Below are 22127 nucleotides of genomic sequence, written 5' to 3' on the forward strand. Positions count from 1 at the left end.
ATTGTTATTAGTTAAATGTGTCATAATGTATTCATTGCCTAATAATTTATTTTATTAACTATAGTGTAAATTCATGTTTTAATTACTACAATGGGTTCAAGCCATGCATTTCAACTTCCAGCTTTAATTAATGATTAGCTAAACAGTATTACTTAAAGATTAGTTAATAGTTATGTGATTCATGAAGTAAAGTCATAGCATAATGATATTTTTGTAAATCTTTAGCTACTGATTAATTAAAGCTCACTACTGGAAGTTGAAGTACATAGCTTTGACCACTGTGGTAACTAACATGAATATACATCATTAGTTAATAAAATATGTTATTAGGAAATTAATAAATTATGATACATTTAACTAATAACAATGTATTGATTACTTAATCTATGAATCACATAGAGTGGTTCTTAGTTGCTGATGTAGCAATAATTAATAAATAGTTTAGTTCTTTATGAATTATACATTAACCTATGATTATCTGTGCTTTGATTACGTATGAATTAATGCATATTTGTGCACCAGTATTGTAAAGTGTTAGCTAATAATTTAGCCACTAATTCACAACAAAGATTTATGTGAGATATGACATTGGGTCTTACCTGCCACTTGGGGATGATAATTTAGTGGTGTTCTTGTTCGGCTGGAAACAAATGGATAGTTTCGAACGTCTAGTTGAAATGTTTTCGGCTGGGAATAAATATAACAAGACAACAGAAAAATTGATTAACATGGTGTCTTCACGTGTTTCCACAAAAATGGTCCTATAAATGTGTCCGGCATTGGCTTTGCCACCACGTAATATACAGCATAAGTAATTTTTTCTTTGGTTTATAACTTATTGTGTAAAAGAGAACAACCGTGAATAATCCTATTATAGCTCTTACCTGCACGTCTGTTGCGAGATGTTCGGTTGCTGGTGTAATTGCGTCATCAAATTAGACACGAAAATTCAGTTTAGATGAGTTTTCGCCATCTAGTGGTATGGAATATTGTGGTTTGGTAGATGGGTGTTAATAAAAATGAATGCATACACTACATTAGATAGTGTAGGATTATATTAAAATATGATATTTGTTTAAACTATCAGGAGTTTAAAGTTTTCATAAAACAGGACAGACAGACCATAGTATACACAGTCATACATTTTGTTGTAGATTAATATGTTTTATTTAAATAATAGGTAAATGCGTACATTTAGTTATCTCTTTACAATATCGTTTTCAGATTTCAATGTAATTATATTGTGTTTTTATTATTCCATGCTCTAAAGGGCGCGTGCGCGATTTATTACAGGAGAGAACGCCGCTTCCGTTTTGCCAGGAAAGGACACCATTTTGTCTTTTACGGCAAGCAGGTAAGCACATGGTGTGATTGCTCTGTCTGTAATCTTAATCATCCATGCATTAATGTTTGTCATCCATGATCGTTTTAAGACAGTATAAGTTGTTGTTTCTGTTTTTGTGTGTTTTGTGGTTGTATTATGTAAATAAATGTTTAAAAGGTAACGTTTTATTTCAGGACTAGATTTGCATTATTCACTCGGTCATCGTATTGATTAGAAGATGAAATAAGTGTCTATAATCTGTTTATAGGACGTTTGGTGTTGTGATTAATATTATTATTTTAATACTATTAGTTAATGTAATAAATTGTTAGTATTGAGATGTTTGAAGCGTATGTTTGTAATTGTTTATTGCTCAAGTGTTTTTTTCTCTTTGATTAAACATCATTACCTTCATATTTTAAAGGATAGGTGATAAAATCGATAGATAGGTTAATGTATTGTATATAGCACGTGCAGTGCATGCACACGAGGAGCGTAAATATGTTAATTGATCTTTTGCGGAGAGAGTTTGATTGACAGGTTATGTGAGCTATCATATTCATATTTTGTGCTTTATGTAAATATTAATAGACGTCGTTTATCGTGCTACTTGAGCAGAGGCAATACAGCAATCTTTAAAGACAGATTAAGGAGCCACAAAACGGTGTTTATTGTTTGAATTTCTTACAATATGATAAATTATGAAGCTGAGAGCTTGTTTCATACCAGAAGTAACCTGTTTTGTCATGTCTGTGAGCCTGTTGTCAGCTTATTTTTTGCTCAGCATTTTTTTAGTGAATAAAAGCATGATGTGAACAGTTGCTAAGGAGGGTGGGGGTTTACAAAGACTCAATTGTAGCCTTTTTTACTAAAGCTAGTTGCTGAATCTGTGGCATTTATTGCATAACATTAAATGTATTATTCTTTATTGTTCCTAAAATTCTCCAAGTACTATGAATGACAGGAATAGTTTCATAATCATTAGTGTATTAGTTTCATATTTCATTTGTAGTTAAAAGTTTTCTGTGTTTGTTGTCCATACATAACTGAACGGGGCAGTAATGGATGTTTTTGATCAGCAGAGACAGGGCTGGTAAGGAATGTGTAACATGATTGACAGACAAGCAGCAAATTATGGTTTTTCATAGTCACAACAGCCACTGCTGAAGTGAAAGCAAATCCTATACAGTCAGTAATGGTCATCAGATTATATAATTCAGTGGATAAAGAATATAAATTAGAATTGTGTGTAAAGAAACAAAGTAAATGTAATGATATCAGCATGTGTCTGAATTTGCATAGTTTTTACTAAAAGCCCTATTTGACCATGTTTAGTGAAGCCTGCACATAACTGTCTGCTTCAGTTTTGTCAACAGGCAAATGTTTTATATATATATATATTTATGTTTTATATATTATCCCACAGTTCTGTGTTGCAGAATATTTGGAGAAGACTGATTTGAGGTAAGATGTTACTTTTATTGTTTTTTTATTAATTAATATTGCAATAATATGGCATAATGAAGTGCAGTCAAAGGTTACATGCTCCTTGCAGAATCTGCCAAATGTTAATTGTTTTACCAAAATAAGAGGGGTCATACAAAGTGAATGGGATGTTATTGTTTATTAAGTATTGATCTGAATAATGTTTCATTTATTATATATATACAGACACACACACAAAGATCACAAAAGATACTAATAGTTGAGTTTATTTAAATGATCCCGTTCAAACGTTTACTATACACTTGGTATTGTTGTTATCTGAATTATCCACAGCTGTTTTGTTTTTTTGGTTTGTTTAGTGATAGTTGTTAATGAGTCCCATTTGTTTGTCCTGAACAGGTAAACTGCCTGCTGTTCTTTTAGAAAAATCCTAAAGATGCCACAAATTGTTTGGTTTTCCAGCAATTTTGTGTATTTGAACCCTTTCCAACAATGAACATGCATTAAGTGTCAGGGGTGAAAACTTTTTGAAATTGTAGTTCAGGGTAAATTTAACTTAAGTTGTCTTCTGGGCAACAGGTAAGTAGCTTTTGAAGGTTAGTATTACATTAAAAATATGATATTTAGGCAAAAAAAAAAAAAAAAAGTATAAATCTTTATTCTGTTCAAAAGTTTACATCCCTGCTTCTTAATGAATGTTTTTACGTTTTGTAGGATCAGTGAGCATTTGAAGCTTTGGTAATAGATGCATATGAGTCACTAAGTTGTGCTCTTTGTGAAAAGATGGATCTTAAAATCATACAGTCATAGTTGGAAAGGGTTCAAATCCAAAAAAATGCTGCAAAACACACAATTTGTGGGCCTGTAGGATTGAACAGGAGGCAGTTTCAGTGTTCAGAACAAACAAGGGACTCATGAACAACTATCACTAAACAAAAAATAGCTGTGGGTCATTAGGATGTTATGAACAAAGTGTATGTAAACTTTTGAGGGGGGGGTCATTTTTATTTAATTCTCACTTGTGCACTATGTAAACATCTTTCATGTGAAATATCTTATTCCGGTGAGTACTAACTAAACAACAATATTTTGTATTATCTGTTAGAGCTGCATAATTAATTGTTAAAAAAATTGCGATCTCAATTCAAACACTCATACAATCTAATTTCTAAATGACCACGTAAATATTGAGAGCTGACATTTACCATGTTTGCGTAATAAACAGCTTTACAAACATTCTTTTCCAACTACACAGAATGATTTCTGTCTTAGTCATTCATATTCATATCACAGAAATACTGGGATGAAAGTTTATAGTTCAGATTTTGTTGCTGACAAAATGGAGCACGCCATCTTTTGAAAGTAACTGATGCTTCAGATAACATTTGTGTTGATTGCATTTAAAATTGCCTAAAATAAAATCTATATATTTTAAATAGTTCAAACTTATAATAATGCTGGTTTTAAACAAGAAAACAGTCATGGTACCCTGGTCTCATGTTTCCATCAGCACTGAAATGCAGGTTTTATCTGCAGCTACATTATGGTGTGTTAATTAGCTGTGTTTATGTGCTTGTCGACACTCCCCTTTTTATGCAAACACTTCCTTCTTTGTACAACTTATTCACCCTCTTTTTCACAGTAGGCCAAGCCTTTATTTGGAACAGTTTTCAAATCAGAGGTGTGAAAAAACGTTTCATTATACTTTAAATCTATTGATATTGTTGTTGTGTTGTCCACACTGATTAGTTCTTCCATGCTCTTGCAAGTGAATAAATGTTTTCTATGCATGTAAGTGTTCTGAAGTGGCATTATCAAATTGAATCAGTTAAAATGTTAGTAACTTAGAAATAAAACCAGAAGAGTAATTTTATCTGTCATGTACAATTTTTAAAAACAATATTAAAATCTGTTCTTTAGGAAATTCTGAAATAGTGAAAATAGTGATAGCTAGTTGGTGTTATTTGTTTGCGAGTAATGACTAATTATCAGTCTGATCATTATATAAGTTAGTGTTGCTTTAGAACATGTTTGAATGGCTATGTGTGTACACATCCACGTGCACACATGTGCAGTCATGATATTATTTAATAGGACATTTGTAAATTCATACCCTCAAATTAATTTAAGCGCTAAATTATTATTTCTTTATGAAGAAAATAAAAAGATTCATATTTTATACTTATTTTATTTGACACAGTTTGTAAGTTTAAAAATAGGGTAAAAGTATTTGAAATGCAAAGAAGGGGACTTAGATAAGTCTTCAGTGGTATAAATAAAGAAATAAAATTAGATGTAAATGCATGATTTACCACTAGATGTCAGTATAACTAATTAAAATAAGGTTTTGCAAATAAATAGCTTTGAGAAGTTTTCAGATGTATAGTTATTTGTAGGGATTTAAAGATGTATTGCTGACTATGGATTTTAGTGGAATCCCATTTTTTCTGTATAATATGATGTTTACTGAAATACATAATTTATAAATGGGTTATATTTTCTTTGTTACAATTGTGAATAATTATGTTCTATTTGGGTATTGTGATCAACAGATGTGTTCTATCTTAAAATTGCCACTTTTATTAACCTTTAGTTCTATTATTTAAACATTTTAAAGTTAAACTTAATCCTTGTATTTATTTCATGTTTGTGTGCATAAACATTGTAACTGTAACAGATCGTAGAAATACCATTACAACTGTGAAAGTGGCATGCAATACTATTAATAGACCGTAATGTAATGTGAACTAATATTTACTAATATTTTAAATTCTTTACTCTATTGTGTTTGTGAATTCATGCAGTAATGTGTCATTTAATTTGTCCTTCTATATTTTGTGTGTATTAATAGATGCCTCGGACGAAGCAGTCTCAGCGCTCCCAGGCAGCCAAGAAGAGGATGGCGGACCAGATGGCTGCTGATCCTGTAGAGGCTCTGCCACCTCTTAAAAAATTGGCAGAATTACCTGAACGTTGTGTGTATCACAATGAGTGTGCAAACAAGTGTGCAAACAAGTGTGCAAACAAGTGTGCAAACAAGTGTGGAAACAAGTGTGGAAACAAGTGTGGAAACAAGTTTGAAAAGTTGGCAAAGTCTGAAAAGTCTGAAAAGTTGGCAAAGTCTGAAAAGTTGGCAAAGTCTGAAAAGTTGGCAAAGTCTGAAAACAAGTCTCAAAACAAACCTGAAAACAAGTCTAAACAAGATACTAAGATGACTATGAATGTTGTTTCTAATTTATCTCCACAGAAATCCTACATCAGAGGCTCTTTCCATCAAGGACATTACCGTTTTGGCTGGAATGGTGGGAGGCAATGTGGTGCAAATAGTTTAAGTGCAATTGTGATGTGTAAGATGAAAAATGTTTTGCAGTGGACTAGAAGTGACCTGGATGCTGTTCTGATCCATGGAGATGACCTGTACAGTGCCATGAGAGACGCAGGGAAAATCAGCGATCATACGTCAGGCTTCCTACGAGTTGATGAGCTGCCACACACACACATGCTGAACAATTGCCTGTTTTCAATAAACTATGGTGAAACACTGACTGGATTATTTGGTATCAATGAGTATGATGGAGGATTTCAAGGGTATGCTGTGTCATTTGATGAAGCAGTAAATCAAGCGTTCCAGAGGTTTGATGCATGTTTAGTGAATATTAAGCTAACCATGTGTGCAGTTGTCAGAGAAGGTTCCTGGTATGCAGTGATTGATTCACATTCCAGACGCAGCGATGGCAGATGTGTAGCTGACGGTAAGAGTGTAGTGGTTTACCATCGTGACATGGGCTCTGTACTCGGGCATTTCCGGAAACTTGCTGTGTCCATGAATGCACGTTACCATGAGTTTGAGGTCACTGGGGTCGACGCAGTTAAGATTGACAGAAACGATCAGCAGGGTAAGCCATTCTGTCCGGTGATGCAGCAGACTGTTCAGGCGGTTAATGAGAGTGAAGGTGAGAAGTCAGAAACGGAAGTTGATGTTGGGTGCAGCCGATCTCAGTGTGACTTCATAAACGCGGTGAATAAAATGTGTGCAGAACAGAAAATGGAAACCGCTTGTGGGAATGCAGGTGATGTTGAATTCATTTCAGAAACTGCCAGTGTTTCTTTAAAGTTTAGTCCATTAACACTTGAGCAACAAAAGAGTGTTTGCTTAAAGCTGAATATTGCAAATGTTGTAAAAGAACAAAATCCAAATGTGATGCCCATTGAAATGGTTGAGCCTTGTGAAACCAAAGATATTGTTGGTGATGGTAACTGCTTTTTCAGAGCATTGGCGTATGTTGTTAGTGGAACTGAACGAGAACATCGTAAACTGAGGCGCAGTGTAATTTCACACATTTTGCAAAATGACGGGATGTATGTACAATTTCTCAGGTCAGGGTATGACTCTGTAACAGACTACATTGCCAAAACGAGAATGAAATTTGTTGGAAATTGGGCAACAGAGATGGAAATGCAAGCAGCCAGCGATTTAATTGGTATAGACATATTTACATACAGTCAAGACAAATGGTTTAAATTTTCATCTTCAAATGCGTATTTTAATACAAATGACTGTCAACAAAGTGGCATATACTTGAAACATGTGAACAGCTGTCATTTTGAAGTTGTTGTATGTGGAAAAAGCAAGGATGGTAACTGTGGCTCGATTTGTAAATCAATTACAGATCCATTGTTCTGTGTAGCATCGAATGTGTCTTCAAAGTCATGTGAGCATTATGCAGAAGAACTTGAGGTCAAAGAAGAAAAAGAAAAGAAAGCAAAGAAAAGATTCCATGAGGATGAAACTTACATATCAATAATAAATTCTATCACTAAAAAAAACAAGAAAAATGAACAGTTTAAAGGAAGAACAAACAAACGTGTGTCCAAATCAAAAGATTTACACTGCGAAGCTGTGTCAGAAATTGAAGTAGATGTTGCTTGCAGTACATCTTCGACTGATTTCATAAATACAGATAAATTATGTCTGAATGAAATGTGTGCTGAAGAAAAAATGGAAATGTGTTCTTTACACCTTGCAAAAGAAAATGTATGTGATGTTGAATTTATTTCAGAAACTCATACTATTTCTTTACAGACCGTAGACAAATATGAATCAAATGATTTACAGTGTGAAGGTGTATCGCAGATGGATCTTGGTGTTGCCGGCAGTCAATCAGATGATGTTGAATTTATTTCAGAAACTGCCACTGTTTCTTTTCAGTTCAGCCCTTTAACAGTACAGCTACAAAAGAGTATTTGCTTAAAGCTGAACATCGTACATGTTGTAAAAGAACAGAATCATGCAAATGAGACGCTAATTGAAATGGCTGAGCCTTGTGAAACTAAGGCTATTATTGGTGACGGTAACTGCTTTTTCAGAGCTGTAGCATATGCTGTGAGTGGATCTGAACAAGAACACCGAAAACTGAGGAGGGCCATCGTTTCACATATTCTCCAAAATGAAGGAATGTATATACAATTTCTTAGACAAAGATACAGCTCTGTACCGGAGTATATTGCTACGTCAAGAATGAAATTTGTTGGAACTTGGGCAACAGAGATTGAAATACAAGCAGCCAGTGATTTAATTGGTGTGGACATTTTTACATTCAGTCAAGAGAAATGGCTTAAATATACATCTTCAAACATCTCCTCTAATAGACGCAACTGTCAACACAAGGGAATTTATTTGAAACATGTCAATAGCTGCCATTATGAAGTTGTTGTATGTGTAAAAACCAACAACAATACCTGTGCTTGCTTTTGTAAAGCATCTTCTGAAGGTTTAACCTATAATTTAAAAGCTAATTCAAACTCACGTAAACTTTATAAGCAGAGACTGCAATATAGTTGTGATCGTAATTTTAAACAAATGAAAAAAATGGAAATTAACAAAAGATACCACGAGGATGGTGCTTATAAACAGACATTAATTAAATGCAGTACTAAAAAGTACAAGTTAAACAAGTGGCATCAAGAAAAAGTACGGAAACACAGCATAGATAAATACAAATCAAATGATTTGCACTGTGAGGCTGTAAAACAATATAGCATCCAAAAGTACCATACAGACACAGAACACAGAGAGTCGGTGAAAAAGATGAGTATTCGGAAGTATAATGAAGACACAGAACACAGAGAGTCGGTGAAAAAGATGAGTATTCGGAAGTATAATGAAGACACAGAACACAGAGAGTCGGTGAAAAAGATGAGCATTCTGAAGTATAATGAAGACACAGAACACAGACAGATGGTTATACATTACAATGTAGAAAAATATAAAACAGATTTTAGTTTTGTCAATAATATAAAAATGAGAAATGCTGCAAGACAATCTGAATCACAGCTAAAAATGAAAGACATAGACTATGTATTTGAACAGTTTAAACAAAAAATATCTACAGGTCCAGAATATGTTTGTTCAGTATGTCATCGTTGCTGCTTTAAAATGCAGGTAAAAAAATGCAATAAAAATAAATATCTTCAAAAATCAATCCATGCTGGTTGTATAGCAGAAAAATGTATTACACTGAAATATCTGCATGAGTGTAATAAAGATTGTACTGAAAAGTGTGTTTATAAAAACAGACCTGCTGCATCTTTATGGATTTGTTACACATGTGATACAAAAATCTGTAATGGTAAAATGCCAGCTGAAAGTGTAGCAAATAATCTAAGCTTGGATCCTATTCCTGCTGAACTGAGCTCTTTAAACTCTCTTGAGCAACATCTAATAGGAATGAATATTCCATTCATGAAAATGATGGCTTTGCCACGAGGAGGACAGAATGGTGTACATGGCCCCGTAAGCTGCATTCCATCTAATGTTACAGAAGTAGTCAATGTTTTACCAAGATCAGAAAATGATTACATGATACCAATAAAGCTTAAGAGAAAACTGACATATAAAGGGCATTATGAGTATAAATTTGTGAATAGTGATAAAATTAAAACAGCATTGGCATATTTAAAAGATAATAACAAATGGTATACAGATGTAGACTTTAACAAAAGTTGGATTAATCCTCTGAGTAAAATAAATGAGGAAATGACTGATAAGACAGGAAACAATGATATTGATCTGGACAATTGTGAGGAGATGCGTATTAATGAAGACCAAAACATTGACAATGATGATAATGACATGAGTGATGAAACACTTCATGATCGACAACAGCATGGTTTGTTTATGGATTCATGTTTACAGCCAGTGGATATTGCACAAGAGGTCTTAGATCAACACTTTGATGGCATTATGTCACTTGCACCAGCAGAGGGCAATAACCCAGTGAAAATGTTAATGGATGAAACTAATGAAGCTAAAAGTTTTCCAACTTTATTCCCAAAAGGAACACATACATTTCATGATTCACGGCCTGAGAAATTAACACTGTCTAGATATTTAAACAACAGAATTTTAAATGCAGATGGACGTTTTGCCCAAAATATCGACTACATCTTTTATGGACAATATTTGTCTGAGCTCAATCAAGTTATCTCTAATGTATCTATTGCTTTGAGGAAAGGCTATGACATAAGCAAGGAAACAAAAATTACTTCAAAAATGCTGACAAACAAAGACTCACTTCAAAGGATTTTAAATTATGATGAGGGTTACAAGTTTTTAAGGCCAGTGAGAGGCAGTCCTGTTTTTTGGCAAGCGGTTCAAAAAGATTTGTTTGCAATGGTAAGGCAACTTGGGATCCCAACATGGTTTTGTTCATTTTCATCAGCTGATTTGCGATGGCCAGAGTTAATGCAGTCTATTGTACAACAAGAGGGATGTCAAGCTCCTGTTGATGAACTAGACTGGTCTGACAGATGTGGAATGCTTAAAAGAAATCCAGTAACTGCTGCCAGAATGTTTGATCATCGATTCCACTGTTTTCTGAAAGATGTCATTATGTCACCAGCTCAACCCATTGGAAAAGTAATAGATTATTTCTATCGAATTGAATTTCAGCAACGTGGATCACCTCACACACATTGTCTGTTTTGGGTTGAGAATGCTCCTCAAGTGGACAGAGAGGATGATGATGAAGTTGTAGCATTTGTTGATCGTTATGTCACTTGTGAAATGCCACCTGAAGATGAAACAGAAATGCATGAAATTGTGAGCAGTGTTCAACAGCACAGCAAAAGACATGCCAAAACGTGTAGAAAGAAAGGCACTACATGTAGATTTAACTTTCCACGTCCACCTAGCAATAATACTTTCATTACAAGAAGTAGACCAACAGAAACGAATGAAAAAACAACAGATAATGGACAATGTGAAAGTAAAAACCAAAAGGTAAACAATTCTAAAGCGATATCAAAAGAATTAGCTGAAAGTATAATGAAAAAAGTAAAAGAATGTTTGCTAAACAGTGATGCAGTCTTTGACTCTGTTGACTCTATGTTTGCATCTATTGGTATAAATCAAAAGATATTTGAATGCGCTTATAACAAAATGACAAAGAAAACAAATGTTGTGCTGAAAAGGAAACCAAGTGACGTTTGGGTAAATCAGTATAATGAAGATCTTCTGCGATGCTGGAATGCAAACATGGACATACAGTTTGTTGTTGATGCTTACTCTTGCATAGTGTATATAGTTTCCTACATTTCCAAAGCAGAGAGAGAAATGGGATTGCTGCTGGCAAATGCGCAGAAAGAAGCACACAAGGATGGCAATATGGATGCAAAACAAGCTTTAAGAAAACTTGGAAGTGTTTTTCTTCACAATAGAGAAGTGTCTGCCCAAGAGAGCGTTTATCGTTTGACTAATATGAAATTAAAACAAGGATCAAGGAAAGTGGTTTTTATTCCAACTGGTATTAATACAGTAAGAATGAGTTTACCTTTAAATGTCATAAATAAAAAGGCTGAAAAGGAAGAAAATGACAATGATGAAATATGGATGAAAAGTATCACAGAAAGATACAGAGCTCGTCCAAAAACGCAAGAATTTACAGGAATGTCTTTAGCGTCCTTTGCATCAGAATACAGAGTTCTGTCCAAATCTGAAAAGTCTTGCTCAGACAGAGTAAAACTGGAAAATGACATGGGGTTTGTGAGAAAAAGAACTCGTACAGATGTTGCAGTTGTACGATATGCTCGTTTTTCACCCACTAAAAATCCTGAAAATTACTATCAAAGTATTTTGGAATTATTTTTGCCTCATTTTTTGCAAAGTCAACTGAAACCACCAAATTTCACTTCATATCAAGATTTTTATGAAACTGGATTTGTAGCATTGTATAATGATGAGCTTGAGTCAGTGAAAATGATTGTGGACACAAACAGGTCAAAATTTGAAAAAGAAGCAGACACCATACAAAAAGCTCAAGATGACTTAGAACAACATGGAGCAATGGAAGATGCTTGGGCCCAAATCTGTCCAGAAGCAGAACTTGAGCGTTTAGAATGTCTGGATATTAGAAAAGAACAACCAATAGAAACAGAGGAAGGTGATGATGTCATTCCCGATCTATTACCAAATGTTAATGGTTTCACATTAGAAAAGAATCCTTGTGCTATGACAAAGAAAGATGCGATGGGTTTGCTGCGTTCTTTGAATGACAAACAGTCACAAATCTTTTATAAAGTGCGCAAGTGGTGTCTAGCAAAAGTACAAGGTGAAAACCCAGATCCATTTCATGTGTTCATATCTGGGCCTGGAGGAGTTGGAAAGTCAGTGTTGATTAAAGCAATGCATTATGAAACATCTCGCATTCTATCAAAATTATCAGAAAATCCAGATCAGACACACGTGTTCTTAACAGCTCCGACTGGAGTCAGTGCGTTTCAGATAAATGCTCAAACAATACATTCAAGTTTTGCTATTGGAACGAATGCTACATTGCCATATCAGCCACTAGGAGATGAAAAAATTAATTCCTTGAGAGCAAAATTTGGAAAACTGCAAATATTAATAATTGATGAAATTTCAATGGTTGATCATAAACTTTTGGCATATATTCATGGCAGATTGAGACAAATCAAACAAACAGGTGATTATTCAGCATTTGGCAAAGTCTCAGTAATAGCTGTTGGAGATTTTTATCAACTTTCTCCCGTCAAAGGAAAACCACTTTATACTGAACCGGTGAACAGTGTGAATCTTTGGGAAACTAATTTTAGCTTTGTTGCACTTACAGAAATCATGAGGCAGAAGGATAAAGAGTTTGCTGAATTACTAAATCGTTTAAGGTTACGTAAAAAGGATGAACCACTGTTACAAGATGATGTTGCTGTTCTTAAAAAATGTGAAACAGGTGATGGTGATGATACTACTGATATCCACATTTATGCAACAAATAGTGAAGTTGATGTGCACAACATACATATGCTACACAAAGTATGTTCTGACACAGTTATTGTGAAAGCACAAGACTTTGAGAGAAATGCTAAAACTGGCCGAATGCAAAAAAAAGATGGGCATCATTTTAAAGTTCATAACAGCTGTTTAGAAAAATCCCTTGAAGTAGGTGTTGATGCTCGAGTAATGCTTCTAAAAAATATTAATGTTTCAGATGGTCTTGTAAATGGAATTTTTGGGACAATTAAAGAATTCTGTTATAATGACGATGAAACATTTCCCTCGAAAATATATATTGAATTTGACAATGAGCAAGTTGGTAAAGAAGTGAGAGCCAAACATCCATGTTTAAAACCTGGACTGGAGAAAGCAACACCAATCGAACCTGAGGAAGACAAAGTATCAAGCGATGGTGGTGTCAGAAGGCAGTTTCCTATCAGATTAGCTTGGGCTTGCACAGTTCATAAAGTACAAGGCCTAACAGTGAACAAAGCTGTTGTTTCAATGAAAAAGATATTTGCTGCAGGACAAGCATATGTAGCATTAAGTCGAGTGACTTCTCTTGATGGACTCATCATAGAAGATTTCAAAGAAAAAGCTATTTTTGCAAAAGATAACGTTGAGCAAGCACTACAGAATATGCCGCCATTTATTCTTCCATGTGAAACAACAGAAACTTTCACATACAAAATTATTTTACACAATGTTGAAGGATTAATTCCACATATATTAGACATTCGCCAAGATAACAGATATTTTGAAGCTGATATGATATGTGTAACAGAGACATGGTTGAAACCAGATGATGTGCAGAATGATGTTAGTCTTGCTGGGTACCATTTCCATGGAAAAACTCGTAGTGCTGCATATGACAGAAGTGAGGATGTTTTTGCTAAACTAAAAGAGGAAAATCACGGTGGTGTTGGTATATATCACAAAGAAAACGTTTCCATGGATTTGCCATGCATTAACATTGAATGTGTACGGTGCAATATTGAACATTTGAATACAACTGTGGCAGTTGTATATAGACCATCATCATATAACATGCCCTTGTTTAAAGAGAAGTTAACTACTTTAGTTAATGAAATGAACTGCTTACCAGGTGGGAAAATAATTCTAGGAGATTTCAATGAAAATCTTTTTAATTACTCAAGTATTCATGATCTAATGCAACATTTTGGTTTCACACAAATTGTTGACAAACCAACAACTGAAAATAATACACTAATCGATCATGTATACGTGAAAGACATTGACTTGGATAAAATAAAGATTGATATTATGCCCACTTACTTCAGTTATCATGATTGTGTTGTGCTAAAATGGTTAGTATAATCAAATCGTCCAACAAGACGGGGGGAGGGGGATACAGAGGTGGATCGTAAAGGTGGACGGCCTCTGTGGGAAAACATGCTGCCTTCACATGCTATCGGAATCAGTGGCATGCAGCAAACTCCCTTTAAATCAGCGGTTCTTAAATGTTACGCCTAATTTATAAAACATTGTACAGAAATTTTCGTAAAGTTGATCTTATGATCACCTTTCAAATATGCTTGCATGTCATGCATACATTAAACATACATACAGAAAACACACATACACGTCTCTTGCAGATGTCAAATTTATGAACCACAAATTCACAGAGCAGACACAATCTTTATAAATGATGTCTCAGCTGCTTGTGAACCCCACTATACATATTTTCCATGTCTCTCTTGTTTAAGAGACCTCATTCAAATCCCAAGGTTGTTAGAAAAGAGCTGCATGTATGAACTGTGTTTCAACTGACATGCTTCCTTGCTCTCTACTGCCAGCACACAGCAAAACAGGTCAAGTTTATTTAACTTAAGAACACCAAATTTAAGGTATCTTCAGTGTGTTTACACACACAAATCTCACCACAAAAGTGTGAAGTTTTATATTCTGCACAGCAGGGGTTATGACAAACAGGATTAAAAACCGCTGCTTTAAAGCACTGGCCTCAAACTCAGTAGCCAGTTTTACTACTAGCTCTACCTGAGCCCATCTGCCTAATTACTAATCATAATATGCCTTTTTTATTAACATGTGATGCCAACTGAGTGGTACTTGTTTGACCTCTATCTTTGTCCGCTTTAATTTCTGATGATGAGTTACTGTTTCGATAGTATTGAGGTGCCCCTCTAATCTAAATATGCTTTTAACTGTGAGATACCTGATTTTGTCCTGATCCCTAAGAAGGCCTGTGCATGCCACTAATGAGAATTATGATAAATATGAATTTCCTACTTCAAAATTTAAAACCAATATTATATTTAGTAAATACCTTGCACAATGAAATATCAATCAATAAGATTTTCTGAATAATAAATTATCAAAAATCAAGTTGACTACCAACGAAATTCAGAATATTTTACACATCAAAATACGTAAACATTACAAAGTCATACTTTTGTCTTCAAAAGTAAAAGAAGGACATTTCCGATAGCATGTGAAGGCAGCATGTAGCAGTGTACATTTACTGGGTGTTATGGCCATGAATGTTTTCATACTGAAATTGCAATAATAATATTCAGCAATGTTAATATAAGTCATTATATACAATTAATAGAAACATATTAATACAATGGCCTTAACACCCTTCCAATTTTTTGAAACTATTTTATTATATTATCGGTACTTTTAATTAATTAATTCATTCATTCATTCATTCATTCATGTTTTGTTTTTCTGATGTATTTTTGTTGTACAAAATGTCTATGTCCTATTAATGTACCATAAATGTATATGCAGACTTCAGTATACTGTTACCACTAATGAAATTTCTTAAAAAAATTATGTACAGAAAAAGGAATGATAAAAACATGAAGTATTGGACTATTTTCCGTGCTTCATCCTCATCAACACTTGAAATGTTGAGAAAGAGGTAAGACCATTTCTATCTTTTAACCTATTGACAAATTTTATTATAACATAAAACATTTATCACTTTGTAATGTTTATATTAGAAACATAATTTCTTAAATGATTAGATATTGTACTTAAATTGACTATTTACAAAGAATATTACTAATTTAATATGAAGCCTTGTAAAAATAAATAATTTGTGAAAAAAGTATTTTCCTAATGAGAATTTCCTCATCTACAGGTATACTATAGCATGTTCATCATGATGACAACATTCCATTCAACATAACTCCATGGATCACTATGCAAAAAACAATGTAAGAACTTTGTGTACACCATTGCACCACCATGAACATCTTGGACAAGTGACTAAAGGCAAATTGGTTTCATGGAGTCAAGCTGTAAATACAAAATATAGACTATCTTCTGTATGCCTCACTTCAACAACAACTGACATTCATGGGATGACACTACATTTTTCATCTTTGTCAAATTTGATTGACTTTCCATTGGCTAGAGATTTATATTTCTGTTCTTTGATGTCATCAGTGCAAAGCAACAACATATTGAGCTCTTATACTGGTATTAATGTCAAACTTTGTTGTCCTGAACATTGTAAAATGGTAATCTTTTTGATTATCCTACTTAAAACTCAGTTCAAACTGGATACAACTATTGTTCATTGGTCCATATCTGCACTCCATAGACTTTGAAGTACATCTGAGATCATTCACCTCATTAAGTCACCCTACTGAAACACACAGGACAGATACTCTAATTATCTACTCTCATTTGGACTTAAGTATGTTTTCTCTAGAGTTCCTATCTCCTTCATATCTGCAACGTTTCTCCAGACGTTGCCCTCGCAGACCCAATGTGTACAGACCTAGAGGAGCAACTACAACAATGGTACAGTCAGCTCAATAAAAATGGGCTTAAAATCAACAACGGCAAAACAGAGTCTCTAAAACGCGGCCCCCAAACCAATGGCACCATCCACATTGATGTTCAGGAGTTGAAGAAAACAGTCCAATTCAAATATCTCAGGTTCCTGGTCATGTCAGATGGCGACACCATCCCCGACGTACGGCCAAGAATCAAGTGGAGATACGTCACTGGAGTCCTGTGTGATAAGAAAATTCCAGAATATCTCAAGACAAAACTTTATTAGACTGTTATTTGTGGCCCTTAATGGCACTGAGTGCTGGCCTATGACCAAGAAACATGAGTCAGCCCTCCATGCGATGCAAATGCAGATGCTCCAGTGGATGCTGGAGCTGACCCTCCACAACTACGCAATGAATGAGGACATCAGGCGATGAGTCTGTGTTGCTGCAATAACGGAAAATATGAGGAAGGCCTGCTAGAGATGGTATGGCCACATTATCAGTAGTGACAAAGACTCTGTGGCAAAAACAGCATTCTGCCTTTACCCTGAAGACCACCGGCCGCGAAAAAGACCCAAGAAACAGTAGATGGACTTCATTACGGAGGACATGACGGCAGTTTGCCTAGTGCTGGAGGACGTCATAAACCGAACTAAATGGAGGAGACAGAGCCGAACTGTGGACCCTGTGTGAGCACAGGAAAACGCCAAGAAAGAAGAAGAATGATAACAGCAAAATGAGCATTCCTCTTGAACTGCTATACTTGCTCTGACAAAATAGCTATTTCCTCATCAAATCTGCAGAGAAATTCTTGAAGCTGGGTTCTGTCATCTCTTTGGAGAATGATTTCTGAATTATGATGTTACATGGAGATGTGGATTAACCATTATATCAAACAATGTCTTGAGACAGTAACAACTAGTCAGTGCAGCAATATATCCTTATGATCAGTCGATCTGCCCTCAGAATGCCTCATCCATTCTCTGCAGTACAGAGTGCACTCCAACATCAGAGGCTATTTTAAGAGTCTATGTCAACTACATGAACCCCAGAGACAGATCCCTGATCAAGCCCTTATCACCTGATGGTTATTGGAACATGACCATTAGAACCAGATGACTCCTCATAATCTGAATTTATTAAAACCTGGAATTAAACTGATGGTTTCATCTGGCCAGAGGACAACAACACAGTGTTTTGACACACAGTTTAATACTGTGAAGCTGCTTTAACACAATCTGCATAGTAAAAAGTGCTATATAGATAATGGTGACTTGACTGCAATTGATGTCAGCCTCAGAGCTTGTCCCAAAGTCTACAACACTGTCCATAATGGCTTTGACAATTATGTGTTTTTAGGCTGCTTCATTTCACAGCTTACAAATCAGACTGCTCTTACCCCTTTGAGCCACATGTTCAGCCATTAATCAACTCATATTTTGTTTACATTTAGTGTATTTTTTACATTGTCAACTTTCATCTTTATAAATATTTACATATTATGTCATTTATTTGTTTTCAAGTATTTTTTGGATGTATATGAGTTAGTGATTTTTTTTCATTTACAAAATATCTGACTGTAATGTATTCATAAACCTGAAATGTAATGAATGAATGAATGAATGATACTACAAATTAATTTATCAATATATTACTCCTTTTTGTCTTTGTGTGTTTGGGAAAAAAAAAAAATCTGTATTGTATTTGTATGACTTTGCGGTTTTTGAATTACATTCACAATATTTCAGAATCTAAAGTAGGCTCTACAAACAACTCAAATTCAATGAATGAATGAATGAACGATCTTATTTATTTATTTATTTATTTTTAACAATGTTTTATTTGATTTTATTTCAAATTCTGTAATTTCAAAATATTCTGTAAACTTTCCACTCCATACTTCACAACTGTTATTTACTATTAATTATTATAGTATTTTGTGTGTTATGTATCATTTTTCATGTCACTGTGTGAATGGGTCATAGTTTTCTAGCATGTCTATTAAGAAAAGTGTTTTGAATTCAATTAAGTTGAATTGAATAAATGAATGAACAAATTAATATTTGTTTGTAACTACTAGGTATATTTTACTTTAATATTTTATATGATTTCTGTGTTAAATTAACGTATTACTATATCATTTAAACCCTTTATTTTATAATACTTTCTATGAGTTGTGATTTTTTTGTCACATCTATAATTAATATAGAAATGATTTATTGTCAATGTCAAGATAATAATGTTTATTTCTTTGATATAACTTGTTTGTTTTTCTAAAAAAAAAACATGCTATGAACTGTACACAAATATTGTTTTAAATAAATTGAGATATTGTATTGTAATAAGAATACTTGTTTACTTCTTTACAGCTGTTTAAAAATATCAGTGAAGATACTATGAAAACCTGCGTTTGACCAATTAACACTAGCACTTACCTATTAATTTTTCCCCCCATTTATTTCATTAATTAAATAAAAATCTTTGCTATATATACTTTGCTAACTAAAAGGCCGCGTGTCAATTAAAACGTTCTTTTGTCCGCTGAAAACGCTCAGCTGCGAGCGCTTGAGAAAGCAGCATTTTCTTGCTTTGAGACACTGCGGTTGCTATGATACGAAATATGCCTGAAGTGTATGACATGCAGACACATCGCGAATTAAATGTTTTCCAAATGTGGCAAAATTATAAAAACTAATATATCTGTATGAACAAAATGGTAAACTTTGGCTCAATGAGGTTTAAAATGTTATAACTGTGATTTTATAGCATCTCCATAAGCAAGATATAAACAGTACTGTTTAAGAGTTTAATAAGCCCATTAGTGGTCTTCCGCTGCCATCTAGTGGTTATAAATGACAATTTCTCATACAATACTGTGTTTTTGAGCTTTATAACTATTATAGTGTTATTTATTTCTTGCCCAATCTCTCTTAAATTAGCAACATTGTTTGATAATTATTGATCTAGAGAATATAGAGAACAGTTCTGCAATGATTTGATTGATTTTGAGTTAAAAACTGAAGCCTAGTTGACAAAAATATGTTTTTTAAGTAATCTTAAATACTTAACAGTTTGATTGACAGCAGTGATCCTAGAGGCAAAGTTGATCAGAATGAGAATTAAAATAATTGATAGGTAACAAACCTTATTGCACCTATTCACTTTTTAAAAATTTAGATGTCATTTTCAGGTTTCACTGTAATCATAATCTGGCAAAATTATAAAAACTGATATGTCTGTATGAACAAAATGGTAAACTTTGACTCAATGAGGTTTAAAATGTTATAACTGTGATTTTATAACATCTCCATAAGCAACACATGAACAGTACTGTTTCAGAGTTTAATAAGCCCATTAGTGGTCTTACGCTGCCATCTAGTGGTTATAAAAGCCAATTTCTCATACAACACTGTGTTTTTAAGCTTTATAACTATTATAGTGTTATTTTTGGCCCAGTCTCTCTTAAATTATCAAAATGTTTTGATAATTATTGATCCAGAGAGTCTAGAGAACAGTACTGAAATGATTTGATTGATTTTGAGTTAAAAACTGAAAGCTAGTTGACAAAAGCATGTTTTTCAAAATAATATCAATCTCAAAATTATTAAACTAGCCTATTAATACTCTATAAGCATATTTACATACACACAAAAACACACATGCACACACACATAGAAATTAAATGGTCAAACCATGACAATAACAATCATAAAGCCTGCTTACACACACATACACACACACACACACACACACACAAACACACACACACACACACACACACACACAAACACACTTGTATACACACACACACAGAAACACTCATACACGGACATACATGCACACACATTTTGTTGCAGATGCAGATATTTGAAATAAGTGATAGGTAACAAAGCCTATTGCACTTATTCACTTTTTAAGAGTTTAGATCTCATTTTCAGGTTTCACTGTAATAAAAACCTGGCAAAATTATAAAAACTGATATGTCTGTATGAACAAAATGGTAAACTTTGACTCAATGAGGTTTAAAATGTTATAACAGTGATTTTATAATGTTTTATCATGAATTCTTCAGTAGCCATAGAACAGTGCTGTTTTACAGCTTAATAAGGCCATTAGTGGTCTTCCGCTGCCATCTAGTGGTTATAAAAGCCAATTTTTCATACAACACTGTGTTTTTAAGCTTTATAACTATTATAGTGTTATTTTTGGCCCAGTCTCTCTTAACTTATAAATTTTGTGATAATTATTGATCTAGAGACTCCAGAGAACATCACTGCTGTGGTTTGATCGAGATTGAGCAAAAAAACAGAGACAAGTTAGCAAAAGTAGGTTTTTAACACATTTGTAAATAATTAATGAACGATTTGATTGACAGCATTAGTCCAAGAGGCAAAGTTGTTCAGAATGAGGAGATCTATCAGATGATATGAAGATCTAGTGTATAAGTGAATGTTATTAATATTTTATTGCAATTTGAGGTCATTTCCCTTAGAAATGCTGTTTCAGAAGCCCCTTTTCACTGTTAAAGCACCACCTATGGTCCGATCTCCATGAAACTTTTCATGCTTGTTAACGGTCATGTGTCACATGTTTTCACCTACTTTCGTAAAGTTTCAAGTTTTTGTTTAAGTTTTATAGGCTGTTGGGTTTTTGTGGCCACTTGTCCTTTTTTAAATGAGCCAATTATAGCTAACCAAAGGACAAAATTCAACATTTGTTCGATAACTATTGATCTAGAGAGTCCAGAGATTATTACTGCAGTGGTTTGATCGAGATTGACCAAAAAACCAGAGACTAGTTCGCAAAAGTAGGTTTTAGACATATTTCTGAATAATTAATGAACGATTTGATTGACATCTTTGGTCCAAGAGGCAAAGTTGTTCGGAATGAGGAGATCTATCATATGATATGCATTATTTGTGGATATGTAAAACACCACGTGATCACTAGGCCAAAAATCTCGTTAGCGCCAACTTGTGGCCGATTTCTTTCAAAATTCTTACAGACCTTTGGGGTCATGAGTCAAACATGCCCACCGAGTTTCGTTCCGATCGACCTCCGTTAACCTTGTCTAATAAGTGCTCAAATTTTAATGGCCGATGGCGGCCATGTTTTTTGAGATACGCGAATGTCCTCATAGATATTTCAGCCACGTCGGACAAAGACACTGCGTACCAAGTTTCAAGTCGATCGGACCAACGGTTACCCAGTTACAGTTTTTTCGATCTTATAGCGCCACCAAGTGGCAGATCAGTGGTATTTTTTGTTTTTTGACCAAAGTTCCTATTGC

At 34.1% G+C, this 22127-nt stretch overlaps 2 protein-coding genes across 2 annotated transcripts in view; one reads left to right on the forward strand and one right to left on the reverse strand.

Annotated features, from left to right (window-relative positions):
- LOC306883822 (uncharacterized protein) overlaps window positions 1-17121 on the forward strand; it is a gene marked incomplete at its 3' end in the record, with an annotated part of 468688 nt that extends 451567 nt beyond the window's left edge. Inside the window, exons 2-6 of the mRNA XM_079439313.1 lie at window positions 1294-1354; window positions 2751-2788; window positions 4413-4451; window positions 5622-7508; window positions 16768-17121. Of these exons, the coding sequence (XP_079295439.1) occupies window positions 5622-7508; window positions 16768-17121 (2241 nt within the window). The 5' untranslated portion in view covers window positions 1294-1354; window positions 2751-2788; window positions 4413-4451. The remainder of the gene's footprint in view (window positions 1-1293; window positions 1355-2750; window positions 2789-4412; window positions 4452-5621; window positions 7509-16767) is intronic.
- The window catches only part of capn2a (calpain 2, (m/II) large subunit a), a 49530-nt gene that overhangs the window by 23725 nt on the left and 3678 nt on the right, over window positions 1-22127 (reverse strand). The gene's annotated exons all lie outside the window — the stretch shown is intronic.

This window comes from Barbus barbus (genome assembly GCF_936440315.1).
Source record: "Barbus barbus genome assembly, chromosome: 18".
NCBI classification, from domain to species: Eukaryota; Metazoa; Chordata; class Actinopteri; order Cypriniformes; family Cyprinidae; genus Barbus; species Barbus barbus.